We start from the raw sequence: 21,286 nt of genomic DNA, 5'->3' as shown, positions 1-21,286 counted from the left end.
CCGGCACCTCCCTCTGCACTTCCCCACCTCAGAAGCTAGAGAGCAGTGAGGTTACCTCAGCCTTCTAGAAGTTGAGAATCCTCTTAACTAGATGAAGTTAAGCAGTTTTGGGTAGATTACATTTCATACAGAATTTCCCTTGGGTGTGCGTTCATTTGCAAATACAGAGCAGCAACAAGAAAATATATTTTTCCTTCCTTATGAGGAACGGACTGACTTTTAATCAATAACCACTTTTAATGAATGCTATTGATATACCAAAGCAACGCCATGATAGATCATCCATTTCACACAAGATGTTTCCCAATGCTTGAGCATATGAGTCTCACTCAGTATCTGTTCATGGCTGCCTTGTTGACACTAACAAGCATAAGACAGGATCTCAGAAATATAACAGTGTATTCTAGAACAATGCACACAAGACACCTACTTGTCACTGTCATCTATCAGGCTTTGGTTGTGTGGAGATGGCAGATAGCCATGTGTTTTTATTGCCAAATCTGGTCAACTGAATTTCTCTTTATTGCTGAAGTCAGGTTGCTCTTCACTACTGCACCACAGGAAGCTATGACTTCTTGGCCCCAATTATCACATTCATTATTCATCAAAATACACTTTTCATTTGCTTCCCTTGGGAACAGCAGAGTATCACTATAAGGATCTTTCAATACAACTTCACCCCCTTAATACACACAGGGTTTGCTGACAAGTAACAGCTACTCATTCCCTTGAGTAAGGCTCATGTTAATAGGACTGGATGGTGAATCATGAGATGGTATCAAACCATGCCTCCTGCCTGTATAAATACATCATTTAAGCACCCTCCTATGCCAAGTGCAATGATTTGATTGCAGAAACCAGCATAGGACAGATCTCCTAAGTAAGCAGCATACCTTGGAGAAATAACCTATTCGAACTCACAAATATTAAAGCCCCTATGCATCTTCAAATGGATCAGAAGGAATTGCAGTTCAGAACTGGCAAGTTTCATATTCTCTGGAAATAAAATATCAGAACTTGATGGCATTAGCTGTAATGCAAGCTATATTCATCTCAATTCAAGACATCAGCAATAGTGTGTAAGTACTGAGGTTTAGCCAAGAATCTAGGAGCACCTGAAACAGGCAGGATTTGGCTGAAAGAATTAAAAGGCACAGCTGATAAGAAGTTTGCTTCTAAATCTAAAGATCACAAAGTTAGAGCAGCTGAAAAAAGCTTTCTTATGTATGAAGACAATTCAGTCTTGTAGGTATCCCCTAATGCAACTGTTTGGACAGACACTTAATCCCATATTCAGCAGTCAGCCACCACTCCTAACCTCAGTCTGATGTCTTACAGGTAGCAGCTGCACATGGGCTATGCAGCTAAGAGGCTGCATACCATAGGAACACCTGACTGTTCCTGAGGTATGTCAGATATCTTCTGCCCTTAGTCAGAGGGTCTGTGGCTGAGGCCAGGTCAATGTGAGTGCAATTGCCCTGGTACCCTCTACAAGCACAAAAGAAAACTACTTTGTAGAAAAAAGAAATGTTTGCTGGATCATGCTTCCACAAATCTTCTGGGTAATACAGTAAATAAATCCCACCTTAAAGAATCACATCATGTGTTTTCTTTTCTACCCTCCCCCAAGATCCATTAGGTAATTTCCTGCTTATTCATTATACATTCCAGTCCTCAGTAACTGTTCTGCCAAACAGGTGATTTTCTACAGCAACCAACAGTGGATACTGAATTCATATGAACACTCTATTTCTGATGTTCTCTCTCACAGCAACGTCCTCAGGGGGACATTGCTAATCCTATGGGGATTGTGCTGCTGATCAGAGTAACAGAAAAGGATAGAATAAGGACTGAAGAACAGAAAACCATAACATTATTGTATCAATGCCAAATGGTAACGGCCCTTCCTATCATCCACTTAATTTATTGGTCAATTCCTTTTTATGTTAAAAAGGAATAAAGAATGATGGTCTTTATAATCTCACCTTCACTTAGGTTTTAATCAAACACCATAAGTGCCCTTGGTGTGTACTAGCAAAGGATTGGTGTAAATTTGTGCAGAGAAGGAGGAAAACAAAAGAGGATTATTTCTGTTTTTATTTATATTTTTAGCTGATTTTAGCTGATATTAAGGCTATTCGATGCATATTAGTAAGATCTTATTGCTGCAAGAAAGAAGACAGAGCAAGCAGTCTAATTTTAAGAACTGAGATATGACCAGTTCTCCTGCAGTTCAAAGGAGGATCAAACAATAAAAAATTAATTCTTAAACTCTTTGACTGTGAGCAACTTATGTTTCCTCAAAATTTTTTCAAAAAGTGGTCTGTCCCTAAATGGAAGAAATGCTATGCATACTGTTTACAAAAAATGGCAAAACACCAGAAGGTGCATTACTGAATCCTGGTAACAAATGAAAATAAGAAATGTAATATTCCACTACAAATTTTGAGTCATGTTCCTCAAACATGAATTATACTAAAAGTTCATATTGCATTGCTCCCATACATAACATTGGCACATCTTGATTGCAAATGCTATTATTGGAACATTTCTGGTACTGCAATGAAAGAAGAGTGCTACATAGCTGCTTCTTAAGAACTGTCTGATTTTGGAATAGTTAATGAGCCAGCTGGGACTAGTGAATTCTTACAGAAACTCTTTTCAAAGTTGCTTTTCTGTTTGTTTTTGTTTTTTAATAATTCCCCTGATTTTTTTCTTAATTATAGGTTACCTACAGAGTCTGCTTCCATAAATGTTTTGTGTAATTTAGCACTACTGTATACACAGTAGAAGTTAATCTTTGCTATACCCTATTGATCTATTTGGCTATTTGTGGTACTAGTAAAAACTAAACTTTCTAAATTCTTATCCTCTGCTGTTCAGCTTTGGTTAACTCTTTAAAGTCATACAAACAAAATACTGAATAGTGCTGTTCTCCATGGGACTAATTCCTGGTGAAGCTATGCAAACAGCATCAGCCACTACCACGGATCAGATGTTACCTCCTGTAATTCATCTTCACGCATAAATCTGGAAACACCACTTTCCCTTAGAGTTTCCGTCAAGCAGTTTCAAAGTTCATTTTCTACTGGGAGAGGACACAAAAATTGTGTAGTTTTAGTGCAAATAAACACTTAAAACTATTCACAAGCAAAATATACAAGAATACGGTAAAGAAAATGTCCATAACCAGTACAATACATTTATTTCAGTCAAGCCAATGATCACTTACTCAGTGGTAGTCACACTGTCCTGATCTACCCCAACATGTCCAACCCTGTTTTTCTCTCCCATTAAAATTTATCTCTGCTTTGCACAATGGAACAAGCCCCTTGGTGCTTCATTCCTTTGCAGTTTCTTTGGTTGTATACAAACACATTTATTTTTAAAAAGCAGTTCCTAAGAGACATGCCCTACAGAACCATTTAGCAATAAACATTATAGAAAAGTTTTTGGTGTTTTTTTGTTTGTTTGTTTGTTTTCCTCTCCTCCAATGGGTTTCTGGAAATATCTTGAAAAAGTTCACTACAAGCAGTATTACTCTGGCATTTCTCCCTTAAAAAAAAAAAAAAGAAGTTCCTGTTTGAGTTTCCATTTTCCAACATTTATGGAATAAGCAAGAGTCAAAATTCATCTGTAATGCTGCAAACCTACTGATGAGCATTTGAGAGCTGAAAGATTGAAATCCCTGTCTCATATTTACATCTTTCACAATTGATGCACCTGGGTAAGTGAGAGGGAGATAAAATATCTTCCAAGCCCTTGCTGAAAAAGTGAGATTTTTGTTCCATGCTAAAAACAACACATTTTGCAAAGCAACACTTAAAGAAGTACCTGCAACATTAGTCCCCCAAGACTTAATGATGCATAGTTTTCTTAGGAACTATGTATATAATACATCTTTCTTTCAATTCAGTTCTTTATTTATTAAGGGGTAGTTTAGTTTATGTTAAAATGGTACTGAACAGCTTAACTTCAAAGGCATACCTTTGTACTAAACCAACTACATTACATTAACAGTATTTCAAAGACCTCAAATGTACGTATATAAGAAACAGATGTAGACAGCTGTAGCTATATAATTGTATACAGGGGCAGTTGAATACTGTGAAAATACTACAACCTTGTTTTCTTCCTTGAACACTTTTAACAAGTGACTTTCTTCAATGATGAAACTTACAGAAGGCTAAACTTTTAGGATGTCATCATCATCATCATCAGTGTCTGGATATATTTTTTCTATATTTTCTTTTTGAGGCAAAAACAATCAGATGCTGTGTGCAATGATTTACCTTAATTATATCAGAGAGTATAGCTGACAGCCCTATATAAACTTAAAACAGCTGACAGGTACATTAAAACAAAACAAAAAATAGTGAAACAAGTGATAATGAAACATTCTTCCAACAAGAAATACATTTGTAAAGAGAAGTTCTACAGTGCTGTCCTCCTGCTAGCACAGAGCAACTTCTCTTGGGAGGGGAGGGCTAAGTGTTGCTTTGCCCCGAGTAAGATCTGTGAGAGTACAGGCAGTTTGAGCACTGTCTTCCCCAACTGATGTTTTGGGAGTAAAGTCAACTTTGACATGAAAGTAACTCAAGTTAATTCATACTTTATCTGTAATCTGTAAGAGTTCATCAGTAGCTGCTTCAGTAATAAATAAAATTAAAGTTAGTACACATTTCTAATTTTTATTTTGCCATTTACAATTTCATAGCATTATTTAAATATAAAATTCATAAAATCATATAGAATGCAAGGTGAAATCAACTTAACCCATATATATTATAAATTAGAAATTCTTTATTTGCTAAAAATTGCCTGAGACCATCACATTTTTAATAGAATAGCATTTATTCAACCAAAACAAATGATTATTGTGCAAATACTAGACAACTAATTACATAATGTACCTTTACAAAATTACATAATATGGGTGCAGCTTGTTTCTCTGTTTTCTGTTTGAAAAATAGATTGTTTAATAACCCACCAAAGCTATCTATAAACCAAGGAAACAATAGAGCAGATGTTGACTGTTGTCTTGTGCCTCACAGACATAATTAAACACAATGAAACACTCATGCACCCAAATAATAGAGGACAAACAAATACAAGAACAGTACTCTATAAACATAAACCTCATTTACTGGGCACCTGTCTTACATTAATCCATGATATTTAAACCAGTGATGAAAATGGAAAATAAGGTATTTATCTATCTTCAGACTATACAAACTACAAACAATTTCTCTCAGTAGTAGCTCTAACTTCTGTAAAACAGATTCGCACAATGATGACTTCCATAAAGCTGGGAAAGAACCATATTTTCTATTGTAACAAAGCCAAGACAGGGCAGTCACATTTTCTGTGAGCAAAAGCTACATGAATCAATGACTCTGAATGATCCAAATAAACTGAAAACATTGTGCCTGCTGTGTAATACAAAATCTTAAAATTCCCCTGGAAAGCCAGTTTCCTTTGAACTGCAGAACACATGCCCTGTAATTATTCCCCCCACCACCACCTCCTTTTGTGAAGCAATAATGGAAAGTAAAGACTAGATTGCATAAGTATCAAAATAAGTGTTTATTTTCTAGGATAGTGTCCCATGACATTGCTTAACACTATTTCACATCATAATTTGAGGGCTTTTTTTTTTAAAAAAAAAAATCCCTCTTTATCTACATTTCTATCGAATGTAAATACATATATTCTCTAGTATATATCAACATTGACCCAGTATTTGAAAACAAGCATTTTGTGAATAAATACAAAATTAAGTACCCATTTCCACAGTTCCTATTAGAAAACAATGTTTCCAGATAAGTTTAAAAATTAACTCACATTTACTGCAAAACAGGGAAGCATATTTTTGCTAATAAAAAAATCCTGATTTTAAAGTAGAACAAATGCTTTAGGGAGTGCTATTACACTGTTACAGTAAACAAATCAGTTTTGTACCCGTTATCTAAAACGCACATTTTGCCTTTGCATTTTACTTAGTTATGTCTAAGAAGACAGAATATAACGTCATCTGCATCTCTTTATGTTAATAAAACCATACTATCCTCTTTCCATAGCCAACACCATAAAGCATAAATACCAAATGGAAAACAAATGGAAGCATAATGCCACTGTGAAGCAAACCAATCAGCCCTAAAACAGCTGAGATAGATCTCATCCAGTAGTTCATTCATTCTTTACAGAAAAGAAACAAAAATATTCCTAGGTGAATCAGATTTAAAAAAAAAAAAAAAAAAAAGACAGCTCTGAAAGATTGTAGAGCCCTAAATTCTTTTGATTTATGAAGGCAGCATCTACTGCATCGAGCAAAACAACTCAGCATGCCGGGACCCTTTTCCCTGAAATTCCTTTATTAACACAACCTGGCTCTGCTAGTGAACAAGAGCAGTGGTGTGGTGTATATAAATCATTAATAGTGTGCTGTGCAATGGCTGAATTTCCTGTGCGAGTTGGAAAGCCTTTCCGCACAATAGGGATTTGGGGGTTGGAATTGGCTGCTATGAAATGTACTTCATCATCCTCTGCGTTTGACGCTTCCCAATAGCTTTCTACTTTTCCTTTTCCTTTTCTCCCTCAAGCCCAGCAACTGCAATAGAAATTTATTGGATTTCATGCCTGCAAAGAAAGGAAGAGAAAAAGAAAGAAATGGGCAAGCCCATTTGGAAGGAGAATTATTTTCCCATCATTTAAAAGCAGGCTGTGTTCAAATAAAGTCTACTACTTATGAACACAATTTGATTTTTTTTTTTTTTATGTTTAATTTACTGCTTTAAACTGAAAAGAAATTGAAAGAACTACTGAAAGTGTAGTTAGTCTTAGGAAAAAAAAAAATCAACTATCACTGAAAAGACAATTAGTCTCTAAATGAAGTCATTTTCCACTGGAACATTATTTATTTAAGAGCAGGAAGAAAGGAGGGCAAATGTCTATGCACAGGGAACTCCTGAAGTTGGCCTCATCAGCACTTTTACACTGGGTGTACCCAAAATCTTTCCACAAAGCAAGATATAAGTTCATGTGCATTTGGGAAGCGTGATGTTTAAAGTAGAGCTGGAAGAGATGGCAGCAATGGGAAAGGGAGTGGAAAAAAAAAAAACACTCTTGGAAGTGCAGTGGCTGAATTTCCTGTATTTTTGCAGATACTCAAACTGAACTTGGAGGGAACATTGAAACTACTTATCTTGCCTCTGAAGTACGCAAAGTACAACAACAAAAAAGTTGAATGTCTTTTCAAATTTGACCGAAATGAAATACCAAGTTTTCTTTATATAGCATTCTGCACTAAAATATTCCTTTTAGGGTCACTCTTAGAAAAACTACAAAGTTACAAAGAGACCAATGCTGAAAAAGCAGTCTCAAACCATATGCTACCCATCAGGAAAAATGACACATTATAAAGGTAACTAAGGATACAATCAGTCTTCCAGCTAGGCCAGAGCAACATTCACTATATATCAAGCATCAACACCACAGAGAAACAAGTTTATTGCCATCTAAATGGCAAATGTTTAAGATATTTAGAGTGCAGTTTTGCAGAGCTGAATGTGCTACAGTCAGAACAGGGAAACATTCCAGTGTGCCATTTTGCACTTGTGCTGATATCCAGCAGACTAGAGATTACAAGAATAAGCCTGCAATGCATGCAGAAGTCCCTCTGCATTACACAATAATGACATTCTGAACGGAAATAAATGAAGCCCCTGCAGTGCTATTCTGTCAGATTTTGAAAGTAAATAACTTAGCTTCTGACAAGAGAGACATTTTTTTCCTCCTCTTGCCATAGAGCATTAATTGAGCTATGCAGCCATGTAACATCCCAGAAGGGGGACTAATACATGACAAAGAAAAAAGCTTAAGAAAAGAAGGGAAATGCATGGAATATATGAGCTGATTGACTTCCTTTCACCCCTAAATTTTCTCACTAGCTCTGCTTTGACAAGGTCATAATATCAGGGAAAACTTTGAACAGTTTTGTTATCGTCTTCCTTCATAATGGGAGATGATCTTCATTGTTTCAAAAGAGTACTTTAAGTTCACACTGTCTTACGAAAGATGGTGGTATTATGAAAACAAACATTTTTTAAAGCTATTATCACTCATTGTTTTAAACTGAAGAAAGTTCCATGCCCATAATCAATACTTGTAGTTAACTATTAAATTTATGGAATGCTTACTTGCCACTGTAGAGAAAATGAAAATAGCTATAAAACAAGAGACTATGAGAAGCAAAAGCAAAAAAGCAGCCTTCAAAACTCTATAATAATAATAATAAACATAAGCATAATTCAATAGGAAATTGATGAGAGGTATCACAACTATAAGTTTAGACACACCTCACACAAACATGAGATACAATTACATTCACGTAGTTATAAAACAAAGCATATTCAAGATATTACAAGATAGGAAGACCAACCATTTTTAATATAAAGGGTCAAAAGTTAAATTTAAAAGTGGTCTGAGTTGAAAGCACTGATATGGTTATTCACGAGCATTTGAACATCTTAAGTATTTCTATTCTAAAGTAGCACAGACATTCCTTCATATCAGGGGGAGAATCACTGAACAAAAAATAATTCACTGAATGCTTTAGTTCTTCATACAGTATCTAATTTTGATTCTGTGTGTGTTCAACACAACGAGAAAGAGAAGGATCAAAACACATTGAGATCTCTCCACAGCTGGAGCCTGCTACAGTGCAAAAGACCAAAGGCCCAACTACAACCAGTTTGGATACTATAGACATTAGATATGGTATTTTCTCTAATTAAATTCACCAGGCTGCAGTACTGACAGAGTAGGAAGGAAAGCCAAATGTGAGAGAAGTCAATGGCACTGCACTAGGTAACTCAGAGGTAAATGAGTAATACTAGCAAAGAAATGACAGGAGTTCCTCAGGAGAGCTCTTGTACTACACATCACACTTTAAAGCTGATAAATCAATTGCACATACACCTTTAAAAGGCAGAAAAGCTTCAAGGATTCTTGGAGGGTGTTGACTTCTCCTTTCCACTAACATTATTATAACCATATAAAGCTAGGTGATAAATTCTAGAGTCACAATTCTTTTTATCACTTCATTTCATTTATGCTACCTATTCAAGACTTACAAAATGTTTTAAACAGAATGTTAACATGCTGGTAGCATTTATTTACCAGATTCAGAAACACACACATTGAAAAACAAAAGCTTCATAGGCCAGTGTTGCATGGCTACTGGTCAAAAAGGTAACCAAACTGAGTGAAATACCTACTAGTTGCGATGAGGAAAAGCCCATTTAGATAACCAAAGCATGCTTTCCTTGATATAAAATGCCACCGCACATTCGTTTCTCCCAAAAAACCACCACATACAAATTTAGCAAATACCATTGAATAGTGACAACTTACGAATAGCTGACGCAACAAAACATCCTGTCATCACTGCCCAGCCTATTCGGAGAGCCCCGATATAAAAGCAATGACTGCAAGCTCAAGCTGTTCACCTGCTTCTGCCATGTGGAAGCTCCTTCGAAACTGCTCTTGCTCTTATATTCCAAAGCAGCAAGTCCTTAGCCGATTTTTTTGTGTGTGTGTGTATGTCCTCTAATATTTAAAGAGCTGGGTACTTAACTAAAGCACTTCCTCTTGTCGTAGTGAGGAAAGTGACCTTCCTCTACAATGAAGTAGTCAAATGCCCAAACTAGCCCTTATTCACAATGAGAACGCAGCATTTGCTCTCTAAGCCACTTCTCAATAGTCTCTGGAAAACAATGAAACAGCTCTTGTGAGACAAAAGATATGTAAAGCTTTTAATTTCTGTTGAATAAGGGGTACAGTCTCACATACCAGCTTGGAAGTTTATCACTGAATGCCGAATGATTTATTTACCCTAATTAAGGCAAACAGCACATCGAGATGCGATTCCTTACTCCTGCACTAACTGTGCTTCTAGATGCAACATTTACTCTCCCTCCCTTTAAGGTCCGTTTCATACATACACTAAAATTCCCTAAGAATGCCACACTGCCCCCTTAGGTGAACATGAAATTGCTTCTAACATGATAATACCTTTTTTAAAATTTTAACAGAGTACTATAATTCATCTGACCAAATACAGTTTTTTACCCTACACATATGAATAAACAAGCTCTATGTTTCTCTTGGGGCAGTGAAGCTGGTTAAATGAATCAGAAAACCCTGAAAAGATTGCCTACCCTCAGTCCATCAGCTACTGGACAATTATTCAAGGCCCAGCTGTAAGAAAAACAGATGGTGAGTGAGCATTAGTAATGTGAACTTCTTTTCACTCATGCAGTCATAAGCAGAGGTTGTATGTTCTCATATGAAAATTGCCATGAAATAGCAGACTGAGGAACAAAATTGTGCAAAGACTTCAATTTGTAAGCTAACAGATGCCTTAAATTTTCATGAGTTCAAGTCAAATTTACCAATTTTACAGAAGAGACACAGTGAGTGAGTAATATAAATGAACTAGGTAAAGAATGGCAATGTTTTCATGATACGTTTAAACAGTGACATCATAAAACATCTGTTATTGCATACAGCTAACATACCTGATCCTTTGAAGACTCACTAAAGTATAAAATGCAAAAGACACATGCACAGAAGTGTAACTGTGATGGTGGCATTCAGCAATTGATGTGTTTGTTCTCTATAAAAATGGTAAAACGTATCCAGAAATTGTTCACCCGTTTTAGTTCTTCATACTATTTTAGCACAAAGATAATCTGTTCTAATCCTTTTTCCATTATTGACACTATCAACTGCATCAATTGAAAATGCTATCAAATAAATCAACATTGAATTTAGCCATGAAGAAAAAATGTGATAAAAAGTCTTTCAGACTCCTATATATCATCAGATCCAAAAGCATGACATAAGTAACTGAGTGGGGAATTCAGCTGTTCTCCATAGTCATAATGCTTAAGGCCCAAATAAAATTACACTAATTTACCATGTAAGCACTAGCGGAATAGCTGGGGTAGAGATGGAGAGTTTGTTGTGTTTTGTTTTCATGGTGGATTTTTTCATCACTGATACGAGAGCTGTATTGTGAACTACTTTCTTGTTAAAGACAGAAAAGGTTGATATTGAAGTTTCAGTTCAATTGTTTTCGATCTGTGAATGTCCACTATGAGCAATTGCTCCATTTAAAAGGAATTACCCTTTGTGCAAACCACTTCACTATTTAAAATAAACCACATGTATCATCATTAAACAGAAAAAAAAATTACCAATTTTAAAATAATGACAACGTTACTGTACACTGACATGGAATATTATGTTTCAAAAACACAGTTGACTTGGTGTTTTCTCTGTGAAGTATGAACTAAATAACCCTAGTTCCTGGTAAGCATATCATAGGGAAACACAAGTTAACAGAACTAAGCTTTCATTAATGAACTCTAAATCTCAATTTACAGGCAGTTGAAACTTACTGCAAAAATTACTTTGCGCTAGCATTTGATATAAGCTTAAGTTCAATGCAAGAATTTCTTGCATTAGTGTGTCTAATTAAGGAGGACAAGAGAAAATAGATGAATTTAGCTGTTTCTAACACTGTATGTTATAAAATTATAGGGTACACACCAGAAATCAGAGTTCTTTTTCGGTGTCTTTAAGTATTGACACTAGGTAAAATTCTAAGCCAAATGCACCTACACTTTTCCTAACTGTTCTTATCTTTAAAGTGACACAGTAACAGTGTCCAAATCAAACTCTTTCATCCTCCTTCTGTTCATTGCTGCCACTGATACAGTCATTTGCATTTAATGTTTGAAAACTCTTTCTGGATTTTTAAAGTTGGACTTTCTCTAAGGTGCTTCTAGGTTATTTCAGACAACTTCAGACATCTAAATTAACTCAAACTTCCTTCATGTCCTGTTGGCTTTTTCAAATGAATATTTTATTGGTGGTTAAACTATAATGTGCACTAGGCCTCTGTACTTTTGTTTGTTTTCAACTTTACTTTCAATAGTTCAGCTTTAAATGTTTTGATTAAGTGAACCTGTATGCACAAACTGTTCTTAAAAAAATCCAGTTCCTCATGTGGCTCTTAAAACATTTTACATGTGTAATCTGGGAGATATCAGAGCAAATACTTAGTTTCTAATACTGGACAAAGTAATAGAACACTTCTGTGGGAACACTGTAGAAAAGAATTTCACTTATACTGATCAAACTGACTAAGTGATGTTTGTTTAGCAAAAACAATTGCCAGTTTTAAACAACTACCCTACACAAACTGTTTTTCTTTCCCCTTCCAAATGATTAATACTACTCCCCAGAAAACAACCATCCTCGTGGCTACATATTTATTGACAAGACTGGTGTGCCCATCTTGAGAAGAATGTCACACCTCTTAGAGTCTTCCATGAAAGACATATATCCAATTACAAAACTTATATGTATCAAAATACTAGCTTATTTTGCAGATACACACGAAAATTAAAAAGACTTTTTCCATAGATGCTAAACAAACAGTAAATGTTAACAGAGAGCTCCATTAAAATAAAGATGTCTGAATTCATTTTAACTGAGGTGCAAGTATCTGAAGCGTAATTTTTAGAAGAAAAAATATTCTACTGATTAGCTTCACATAATGTCTATATACTGTTGGTGATAGGGTCTACAGGCTGAGGGGAATCACTGATTACGAAGTTGCCAAAGCTTTTAGGTTCCCGGTAGTTAAGATAGACAACTTCATAGCACCGAGAAAGGCCCTTTACTGAAACAGTTATGTTAGCATGTAGGTACATTTGCTAGAAATGGTCATATATGGAAAAAAAAATTATTAAAAAATAAAAAATAGACTGTCATGGTAAAAGCTTACATTAAAAAAAAAAAAAAAAAAAACTTTTTATCCTTTCCTATTTAAAACCAGAACTGTTACAGGTTAGATTTAGATCAAGTAACAGTTTCTGAGGATATACTTTACCAAATACATAAAATAACATAACATAATTGATCATCTCTGAATTAAGATGATTATTACCTGACTCTCTAGGAATCCAGAATAAGTAAATGCCAATCAGAGATCAAAAGATGCAACAAGCACAGAATTTTGAACCTACCACAATTATCATCAGGAATTCAGAGGAGTTTTTAACATGTATAGTTGTGATTAGTACAGGCTGAATGTTTCTAAACCGACAATAGGATTAACCAGACTAGAAAGCTAACACTAAAAAAAATACTTTCGGTGTAGTAGTTAATCCACTTAAAGAGTTAAAAATTATCCTGTAGCTATAGCACTTTGTAAAGTGCATTAGCAATCACTTCTCATCTTTCTCGCAAATTCAATAGATGGAATTGAATTCACTGTTTTAAAGTAATCATTACGGTTGCACAGTTTCTTAAACCTTAAAGCAGTGCCATACTATAGATGTTTGCATAATAATACTGCAATAGCTCACCCAGGAAGATTATTACAGCACCTAACCTCATCTTTATGTTATCTTTTATCAGCTCGTTTTGTGGCCACGTTGACCTCTCTCACCTTGGTTCACATTTTCCCTTTCAAAAGCTGGATCTACAGCACTCAAATTGTTGTTTGGCAAACTCAGAGGAACACCAAAATACAGGAGTACATTTTGTATACAACCAGTGAGCATACAAATCACACTGGATCATTAAAGTTAATCTACAATTGTCATTTTGAGAACGTACCCAGAATACAGAACTACTAAGAATAGATATTTCAGTTATGGCGTACATTTTATTCAAATTTTAAATACATTATATTTAACTGCTGTAAATTTTAATTGCAGACATATCCCGCCCGCATACATGTATAATCTAGGGCTTATACAAGAATCTTTCATTATATACTCCATTCTCTAAGTCAGAAATGGTTTATACTACACTACTGAAGAAAAAGCTACAGAAGGGTTTATACCCTCCAAATACTTGAGTTCTGTTCTTTCATCAGTAACAAAGCAAATATTGTGGAAAAAAATAAATGCTTTAAATCTACTTATATAATTTTTAGGAACAAGATATAGCAAAGAAACACTGTAAAAAAAATCTTTCAGGCATTTTTAAATACAGAAATAAGAAGTTAGAGACTGTTTCATGGAAGTCAATATGCATATAAACTATTGCAATGGCAGTTGGATGAACTCACAGGCAAATGCTCCTATTTGTTATAATGAGCAAAAGAATTTCTTTTCCCAAAGTTCCACCAGAAAGTAACAGAATAAACAAGATTAATCATTGTTGCTTGAGAACATATTTCCATCTCGACTATGCACACCTACTAGATGACTATAACAGTAGGCTCTATTAAAAATAGAGAACTAACATACAACGATGATTTTAAATAATAACGTTATTATAACATTAAATAACTGGGTAAGAGTTAGTAATAACTGGTAAGTAATTTGGGGAGGGGGAGGGGTGAAAATACTTCAAAAATAGAAGCAAATATATATATATATAAATGAATGCTCTAAAATGGATTTTAATATTTTAGAAATTGGTATCATTTTGCTTATTTCAAAACATTTTTAAACCCATTCCAATATACTTCAGTGACAGAAGTATTTTAATTCTGCACAGATATAGCTTTATAATTTTTTAATGACTAAAATCAGCTTGATTTTAATCAGCAGCATGTTTCAACACAGACTTAAAATTTCTGGCTTCAAAGAAGGCTTAAACAAAATTGCCATTGGGCACATTTACATTAGAAGTATAATTTATGCTTGCAAGTGAAAAAAGAGCAGTCCTTTATGGCTGAAACTCTGCTACTGTATCCATGAGAAATGCAGTCAAAGTACTCTGTCAAATATATATAAACAGCATCAATAAAGACATTGAAAAAAAAAAAAAAGGAATTAAAGACATGCAAAGGCTTGAATCTCTATTAAAACATATTTTCTGCTCACTCTCACCATTCCTAGGTGCAAGCACAACATTCACTCCACACAGTGGGAGACATTTATACAGTCGATTCACACACAAAAAATATCCTTACGATTACAAATCCCCCAAATGATGCTGATAAAGCAGGCACTACAGGAAAAGCAAAAGTTGAGCAAACTTACCTGCTGTAAGTACATAAAAGTCAAGGCACAGGAGAGCTGGGGACACATGCCCACATTCGGCAGTGCCACGCAGGTTGCACCCGTAAGGGGATGCTGCATGGTGTTGCTCTGAAGTCTACGTAGAACAAGTGAGGGGGCTTGCATGCAAGCACGTTTGCCCTATCTTGTCACTACAGTTTTTTCCGTCTGATTATTTAAGAAACGGTATTTCTTCAACGCCTTTTTCCCCCCCGGCACTAGATCCCTACATTCATTTGTCAGCTAAGGCAACTTGGTAGATCTAAACTCTGAATTTTTAAGAGAGAGAAAAAAAAAGACACAGCCTGCAGCCTATTGATGAGCAAATGGAACTTCCTCAATGACAGAGAGCTGAAGCTTGTCTCACAACAGTAGCTGCTGACTAGTAGAGAGAGAGATTGACTCAGTGAGGCTCAGTCGGCTGGTGCTGATGCTGCACAGCTTCTCATTTGTCAAATGGGTCCTAGGGCAGGGTCTTTACCACTCACCAAAATTCAAATACTGCATTTTAAAAATCCCTGGAGAGGATCAGAAAGGAGAGAAAGTGAGCTCGCTGCATCACAGGCGTCCATGAGATCTGGGCAATTAATGTCATTGCCCAGCTGGGACCGAATGCCTGTTATGATTCTACACGCACGCATACACACACACTTGTTTTTCCTCCCAGGACCCACACCTGACATAAAAGGGGCTTTCCCCTTCCAAGAAGGGAAGTATGAAGCACAGAACAGGAAAGGGAAAGAATCTTGGCTAGTCAAGAGGATTCCAGCAAATACACAGCACAATCACTAAATGAGCTTATTTATAAATACAAATTAATTTTATAGCCACATGTCTTTTACCATCTACTTTCCCAGAGAAACACATAAAAGCATTACAGAGAGACTGAACTATCGGTACAACCACTGCAGCAGAAACACTCGGAATGAAACAAAATGCTGTGGCACGCTGTCTTTTACTGAGGGGGAGGGGAGGGCAGCAGGCGTGGATAAAGACTGTATCTTAAATTGGACTAAAACCCGTCTTATCTAAAATTACAAATTTATTTGACAGCCAGTCAATCTATTATAAAGGACTGCCCGATCAGGTTACATAGGAAAATTACATTTGCAACTTTCAGCATTTAATGTTTACTTTTTACTTTGAGAGTGATACCTCAAATTAGTATTCTACTCCTGCAGGTTTCACACCCCCCCCCCCCCCTTTTATTTTATGGAGTAATAATTATTCATTAGTAGATCTAGTTAGTCTTTATGTAATAAAGTAGGATGTGACCTGCAAATCAAATAATTTATATTACAACTTGTCCTTGAAGTCCTATATTACAAGTCTTTTTTTTTTCCTCCTGGATACAACTCAAGTATAGCAGAAAATACTACTATTTTTAATTAGAATTTGACAAATGAATGAAATATTTCTTTGGGAAAGAAGGTCAATCCTCAAAGCAACACCTGAGGTTTTGAAGGAGTTCGTTTTAAAAAAAACTCTGCAGAAGATTTTAAAATTACCTATGTTATAGGATATCTAACTCCCACAAAGCACATCTTATACCAAGAGTTAACATTAACCACAATAAATAACCCACATAAAATAGAAACCTTTTTCAGAAACAGAGTAACTGGTTGGATTTTGAAAACTACCCTTAGAAATAAAGAAAAGCTCCCGCTTAACTGGAAACAGATACAAAGCATGTCACTGTAACTCAGGCGCTGTATTAAAAAAAATATTTTTTCATTTTACATGTGCGCACACATACCTGCACCCACACAAGCTTCAGAGACTGATTTAGATCCACTAAGTCCTCTTCATGCAAAACCAAAAAATTTCCAGCAGAATTAGTTATTTTCTTTTTCTTTCTCAAAAGCAGTCAGTGCAACAAAAATAATGTATTTAAAACACTCAGCAATCACTACCAAAACAATAAATGCACAAACTTAGAATACAGGGATTGTCTTTGGCTTAGGAAACATCCATGCTTTTGCAGTTTATCATGAACTGATCTACTAGAACAGCCCAGATATAGAACAGCACAAATTACTTTATCACCAAAAAAAAAAAAAGCGCACCACACAGCAAGACAAAGCAAGAAGAAGGAGAAATGAACTCTCTCTATGCCCTTTCCCTTTTTTTCATTCTTACTCTCTGCCTTAAGCAGTCTCCTGTTCTGACAGGAGTATGTCATGCTTTTCTTCATTTTTTTTTTTTTTTCCTCCTAGCACAGAAAGCCTGTTATTCTGCAAATGCCCTAAGCTGGTAGAGTTTTCCCTTCAGCTCATTTTCATATGAAATACCATAAATAATACATAGTAATTTAATAAGACCTTATCAGAATGTTTAATGAAAAACAAATACGTTATGTAAGGAGGCAGATAACCAACTCATTCTACATTATGTCAAAATCAAAGGCAACATGTTTCCCAGCCAAACAGTTTGGAACCATATAAGTCGATCCAATTTCCCAAAGTGAAGTTCTGGAACATGGTGATGGGTCAAGCAGTTTCTTCTGTCTATTGCACTGCTTTACAGATAAGAGGACATCCATAAAACAGATTAAACTCTTAAAAGCAGCACATTGAACAATTATTTCAAGGCAATTCAGTACTGTGAATGTAGCTAATATTAATTTTAAGATTAAATTACTCATTGGACTTTTATTCTTAATTTTCATGTTTGAAAACAAGAAAAATATGAGCCACAAATATTATGAATAGTTTGTATTTCTCTCTTCATATTATTAAAGCAATAACATCAATGTTTTAACTATTAAGTACCCAAATTGCCTACACACGTGCATTTACATAGAGAAATGCTAAACACAGATAATTCAGTACTGTAAGAGATCTAAAAGAGATATAATTCTTTAGCCTGATATGATGCCCTACTGCAGTGGATACAGGGGAAGTCCTTAACAACTTTCTCCCCTTCAAGGACAACTTTCAATTTTGTCTAAGAGGATAAAGGTTTAAAAAGTGCTTTATTTAAAAAAAAAAAAAAATTATAAAAATAAAGCATATATCACTTCTTTAAAGCCATTTCTTTTACTATACACACTCCTCCACCAAACCCAATATAAAAATAAACACATATGAAGTTATGGCTATATATATATATACAGTAAGTACCACCACAAATTTGCCAGAGGTACACGAATGACTGTACACAATCTGACTCTTTGGCGTTATGCACAGTGCAGATATCACTACCACTACTATATAATTTTACAGAACAGCATATGTCCCATCAGTATCTCATCAGCAAATTATTCATTTTTCCCTTATCCTACAAAAAAGCCATGTGTGCAATTGCAAAGCCTTCCCTACACCATATGACATCTTCCAGTTGCCTCAATGGTGCTCTGTTTGGACCACACTGGATTCAGTAACTGAACTGTATTTTATCCCTCACCCAGTAGCTGATATTATCAATTAGCTACCGATTAGCAATCAAACCTTTCCCTTCCCCCCCCCCCCAAAAAAAAAAAAAAAAAAGGAGGCTACCAATCTACAAAATCCAGATCAGCGTTTGTGGAAGTTCAATTAGAAAAGCAGAGATTAAAAGTTCTTCTGCAGTGATTGCACTACACCACTGCGAGATACAACACTTTTCCAACCTGTCTGGATTGTCAGTGTCATAGCATATGGCAGAGCAGAGCTCAGTTAGGTACCCTCTCCCTACACCCAATGAGACTGCCATTTAAAAAATAATGACAAAGTACTGATCGATCTTGAAAATGCAAATAAAAACAGGATACCAAAGAATTTCTGAAACAAAGCACTAAGGACCAACAGTATTTCTAACATGCCTGCAGTACAAATACAAAACCATTCTTTTGTTTACAGTGCATTTGTAAATAGCGCATTCCATTTACAATCATTCAATTTGCTGTGATCTGGTAGCCAACTTCTGCTTCTTAGAAATTCCCAAATTTCACATTTACAAAATTTAAACCTCAAATTCAACCTTTAGAGTTATCACAGCAGACTGCCTAGTCAGTCTAGACCTTCACTATCAAGTAAAGAGATCTGAAGGAGATCACCTGTAAGACCACACACCGTTCACATTTCAATCTCATCTCAGGAACTTATATTAACCAGTTTACACATACCGAATGTATATAGCATTATGAGATTGAACATCTCCAGACTTCGAGCACTTATAACAATTTGAACCGCATATTGCATTATCCATGCAACACATCTTTCTCCACTTTATAAAACAGTTGATGTGGTATAGAAGTAATCTTGGCAAGTGGTATAGATGCTAAGAATAGTGCAGTGCTTCCTCTAAATGCTCCTTTCCTAACATCACATTAAAATAGCCCCCAGGACTTGAGAGCAGGAAGGGAAGCATATTATGAGCTTAAAAATAAAATGCTTCATTAGTATATTTTGACAAATTATTAGCAATCATTAATAGCCTTGTCTTCCTTATCCACACAATACTCTCCTTCCTTATATATGTTATGATTATTTTTATCAACTAGGGAAATGTTGATTTTTTTTTTTCAAAAAGAAAAAATATTTCCATCTACTCTTTCCAATTAACAGGTGATTCTACCATGCTTCCATTGATATTATCTTGTAATCAAAATCCCTATTTCTATTTTAAGGTTTTCCTTATGACTGCTCTTCTTTACTAAGTCTTTGCATAAAGATCAAGACTTTACAGAGGCTCGCACTTACCTCAGGCAAATAAGAATCACTAATTTTGTTTCTCTTAAGCACTATGCTATGTCCACTGACTTCTCCAGTGTTTCATACCCAATGTCTACATAGACACTGTAGCATGCTTAACCTTTTCAGCACCACTTAGCATGCATTTATTTAGCATTCAGTACTGTCTGCACACATTTTTCACAACATAAAAAAAGCCAATAGCCTTTAGTTGTGCTAGAGTGTTCACATATGGAAGGGAAAAAAAATAAAGTAACAAAATAAATATAAAATAATCATGTTTAGCCCTTAAAGAGTCAGAGACCCTTCCAAACAGAAGATCTATGTTCCTTGACACGTCTTATTTTCCTAGCTGACAGTACTTAGCTATTCCCTAGAGTAAGGGGGAAACAGGTGGGCAGGAGAAAGGGTGAAAAGGCCTAAAAACACGATCCTGATTTAATTTTGTGCGAGTTTACGTCAGCGTAACTCCTCTGAATTGCGTGGATTGACACAGGACACTTCCGTGCCGAAGCCCGGTCAGTGTTCAAGCCGGAGCCCTCTTTCTGACACCCCGGGTGCTGTCCCCCCCACCTCCCGCAGGGTTTTCTCTGCCGGCGATCCCCGCACAACTATACCAGCAACTCCATCTAGTGGGGACGCAGGTTATACCAGCCTCCGCTTAAACACATTCCTCAAACGAAAAGGAGCTGTACTCTGCTATGCAATTTGCATAGTAAATAATTTACTTTTTTTCCTACCTTTTATGTTATCAGGAGACTTGTGTCTCAAAAACATATGCCTATGCCAAGCCACAACTGGGCATTGAAGACACAGGATGAGGCTCCAAAGCATCTTAAATTACTTTGGGATCACCGTCGCCCTGCTTCTCTTCCCACTGCGTGTTCCCAAGCACATTTTAGGCTACCATTGGACAAATGACTCAGTTGACAGACAAATGGAAAGACATTATGGCTGATAGCTGAAGTAGCAAAAGCTTTCAGAAAGCACTCGTCACCTAATGGCACAAGCATCAGGGCTGGAACAGAGGGACTGCATGATGCAGAGCAGAAATCAAGGAGTCAGCCATCCTGATTTAGGAAAGCTTAAAGTGATATGCAATTACATTTTGGGAGGGAAAAAAGCTTTATCTAAGCTTATCTTGGTGATACACACTTAAAAACAGGGAAAGAAACAGACGCAACCAATAGAAATCAGGTCAGCAAATTATTTTCACAATCCGACTTTACTTCATCTAGCATACAGGTACTAAGAACACATCTTTGTTTCATTTTCAGAAGCATGGGCTGCCCTCACTCCCCACACATTACTGTCACAACATGAAATAAACCCTTTCACACAGACATATATACAGGTTCTTTAAAAGACAGTGATTCAAGCCTGCTTCACAACAGAATAAATTTGATGAACGTGTCCAGCTATAATTACCATTTTGGTTATTCTTAATATCTGAATGCTAGCAAGGAGACATTAGTGACACATGTAGTACTGCCATGTAATATTCTTTTCAAAGTCCCAGAA

General features: G+C 35.8%; 1 protein-coding gene across 31 annotated transcripts in view; it reads right to left on the bottom strand.

Annotated features, from left to right (window-relative positions):
• RBFOX1 (RNA binding fox-1 homolog 1) overlaps positions 1-21,286 on the bottom strand; it is an 861,472-nt gene that overhangs the window by 278,841 nt on the left and 561,345 nt on the right. For 2 of the 31 annotated variants that reach the window (XM_040574376.1, XM_040574379.1), the window contains exon 1: positions 16,849-17,103. The exons of 21 other annotated variants lie outside the window; for them this stretch is intronic. Coding sequence is in view for 1 of the 10 variants with exons in the window: in XM_040574363.1 (XP_040430297.1) it covers positions 15,075-15,218 (144 nt within the window). In the remaining 9 variants the exon portion in view is untranslated. Of the gene's footprint in view, positions 1-9,509; positions 9,580-10,220; positions 10,261-15,074; positions 15,649-16,848; positions 17,104-21,286 lie in introns of those variants that run through there. 8 more of the 31 variants (XM_040574389.1, XM_040574391.1, XM_040574396.1 and 5 more) reach the window with 8 other exon arrangements.

This window comes from Cygnus olor, chromosome 15 (assembly GCF_009769625.2).
Source record: "Cygnus olor isolate bCygOlo1 chromosome 15, bCygOlo1.pri.v2, whole genome shotgun sequence".
Classification (NCBI taxonomy): domain Eukaryota; kingdom Metazoa; phylum Chordata; class Aves; order Anseriformes; family Anatidae; genus Cygnus; species Cygnus olor.
The sequence above is the reverse complement of the archived record's forward strand: the minus strand, read 5'-3'. Positions and strand labels throughout refer to the sequence as shown.